The sequence below is a fragment of the Helianthus annuus genome, chromosome 4, assembly GCF_002127325.2.
Source record: "Helianthus annuus cultivar XRQ/B chromosome 4, HanXRQr2.0-SUNRISE, whole genome shotgun sequence".
Taxonomy (NCBI): Eukaryota; Viridiplantae; Streptophyta; class Magnoliopsida; order Asterales; family Asteraceae; genus Helianthus; species Helianthus annuus.
Genome location: NC_035436.2, coordinates 73,295,579 through 73,297,844, shown reverse-complemented (window position 1 = coordinate 73,297,844; position 2,266 = coordinate 73,295,579). Strand labels below are relative to the sequence as shown.

Here is a 2,266-nt window from a genome sequence, read left to right as displayed (position 1 = left end):
ATGTCTGCTTGTTATGGAGGGTTTTCTATCTCCGGCTTATTTATTAACCGATTGGGTTTTTTAACTGGGCCGAGTTGGACCGTTTCTTTGTTAATCCTAGTTTTATTATTATGTACATATTTATATTTACATAATCTATCTACTTATCTATAAAAGGAGAAGTAAGGATGATGTAAATTTGGGTACTTGTCAATCATAGAGGCATGCCACATAGGATTTGATGATGTCATAAATATATCAATATTATGATGTTATAAATATATCAATTAAAATGTTAAAGATTAATAGATATTGTATTTAGTTTGTAATTTTCGAAATTAAATAATAATAAGTAGATTGGGGGGAAATTTGAATTGCATGGGGGAAAGGTTATTGCATTTAATGATTCTGAATATCATCATCACATTTCTCTTCACATCTCTCACTTCACCTAAATCTCTCATCTCTCTTCAAATCCCCGGAACTTCTTCTTCTTCATTACTCTCTTCTTTTTTCTTTCTCTACAGATCTTCATCATCAATAACACACGGAGATGTCAAAATCGGACATGTTTGAAGCTTCTGGATCGACTTGTTCTCTCAGTTTCATCGATGATCTCAATCCGTCGAAAGATATGTGGAACCTAAAGGCTCGAATTATCAGAAAATGGATGCAAATGTTTCGGATGGAACTGATCTTGCTGGATGAGAAGGTATATACTTTTTAACTTTCTTTTCCATGACTATTGTTCCGTGATGTATTCTGGGATGAAGGATCCAGGCTTCAAATCTTGACTATTGTTTCATGTTGTAAGATTCGGTTGAAAGATTCAGGTTACAAATCATCTTTGTAAGATTCGTTTATTCGAGTTAGCGTTTGGGTACATTATGATATTAGGTTTTTTTAACTTTGTAATGTATTTTGATATTACGGTTTTTTTCTTACATTTCAGGGTTGTAATGGATTTAAATGATTTTCATTTATTAAAAATGATTTGTATGAGAAGTTATTTGTATTTATTTCTGTTTGTTGTTCTAAGGATGTAAACAAATGAGTATTGTTCCGTGGTGTATTCTCTTTTGAAAGATTAAAGTATTAAACACCTTCCTGTATTCTGGGTTGTAACATTCGGGACAATAATTCAGACTACAAATCATCTTTGTAAGATTCATTTGTTCGAGTTTGTGTTTGGGTATGATATTATGTTTTTTAATAAAACTTTGTAATGTATTCTGGGATGAAAGATCCAGACTTCAAATCATGACTATTGTTCCGTGTTGTAAGATTCGGTTGAAAGTTTCAGGCTACAAATCATCTTTGTGAGATTCATTTATTCGAGTTAGGGTTTGGGTGCATTATGATATTAGGTTTTTTAGCTTTGTAATGTATTTTGATGTTACGGTTTTTTTCTTAAATTTCAGGGTTGTAAGATTCAGGCTGGTATCAAGGGCCCTTTGATATCTTTTTTTGACTCCCAACTTCAGGAAGATTCGGTTGTTGTTTTGTCCAGGTTTGGTGTTGGTGAAAACCTGGACCCATACAAAGTTGTGAATCATGCTTATAAGATTAACTTTTATCGTTGTACAACTGTTAGACCTGTTGTTGGTTGGGAAGGTGTTGAATACGGTTTTAAGCTGATCTCACATTCACTTATTGACAAAGGAGAATGCCAAGACCTTTTGACTGTTGGTATGTATTTTGTTTACTTCCAGTTTTTGTAACTTTTCCGAAACATTTGTTAAATTTGGTCTGTATTTTGGTTGGGAAGTGATCGTCCTTATTTTATTGCATATGTTGCTGGTACTGTCCTTTCCTGTAGTGATATGGACATATATGGAAAAGCTCCTAAAGAAAGGAAAAGGATCAACTTTGAACTCCAAGATGTGGAGTAAGTATTTTTCTGTGATATAAACATATGTGAACATATTTGTTTGATAATGTAGATGTTTAGATTTTTGTGAACATATTTATGTGATATAAACATATGTGGACATATTTGTGAACATATATGAACATAGATTCAGTTCGTTTCTTAAGTTTGTTCACCATGAATATTGTTTAGATTTTTGTTCTTTTGTATGCGTTATTAGATATATGTTCTGTACAATCATTTGCATATTTAATTTCATTGGTATTATTTAGATGCAAATATTTAGATATATGTAGGTCCATTCATCCGAAATTAATGCAAATGTTTTGGATTTAAATGATTTGCATTTATTAAAAATGATTTGTATGTATTTGTCTTCCTTGCAATAACTTTCCAACAATTACAAAATCATTACAA

The 2,266-nt window shown here is 31.6% G+C and overlaps 1 protein-coding gene across 1 annotated transcript; it reads left to right on the top strand.

The window, feature by feature from the left end:
* The first annotated feature begins 444 nt into the window (after positions 1-444).
* Positions 445-1,930, top strand: LOC118491513. The gene is made up of 4 exons (XM_035989350.1): positions 445-691; positions 1,401-1,668; positions 1,799-1,867; positions 1,923-1,930. The coding sequence occupies exons 1-4, from the start codon at positions 533-535 to the stop codon at positions 1,928-1,930; spliced, it is 504 nt and encodes a 167-aa protein (XP_035845243.1). The 5' UTR covers positions 445-532.
* The last annotated feature ends 336 nt before the right edge of the window (positions 1,931-2,266 follow it).

What these genes read in the sequence shown, in the direction of transcription:
- LOC118491513 (XM_035989350.1), top strand. Translation starts at nt 533, where the DNA reads ATGTCAAAATCGGACATGTTTGAAGCTTCTGGATCGACTTGTTCTCTC. An exon ending in TGATCTTGCTGGATGAGAAG is followed by an intron (nt 692 to 1,400) that starts GTATATACTTTT and finishes CTTAAATTTCAG; the next exon opens with GGTTGTAAGATTCAGGCTGG. An exon ending in CCAAGACCTTTTGACTGTTG is followed by an intron (nt 1,669 to 1,798) that starts GTATGTATTTTG and finishes CCTTTCCTGTAG; the next exon opens with TGATATGGACATATATGGAA.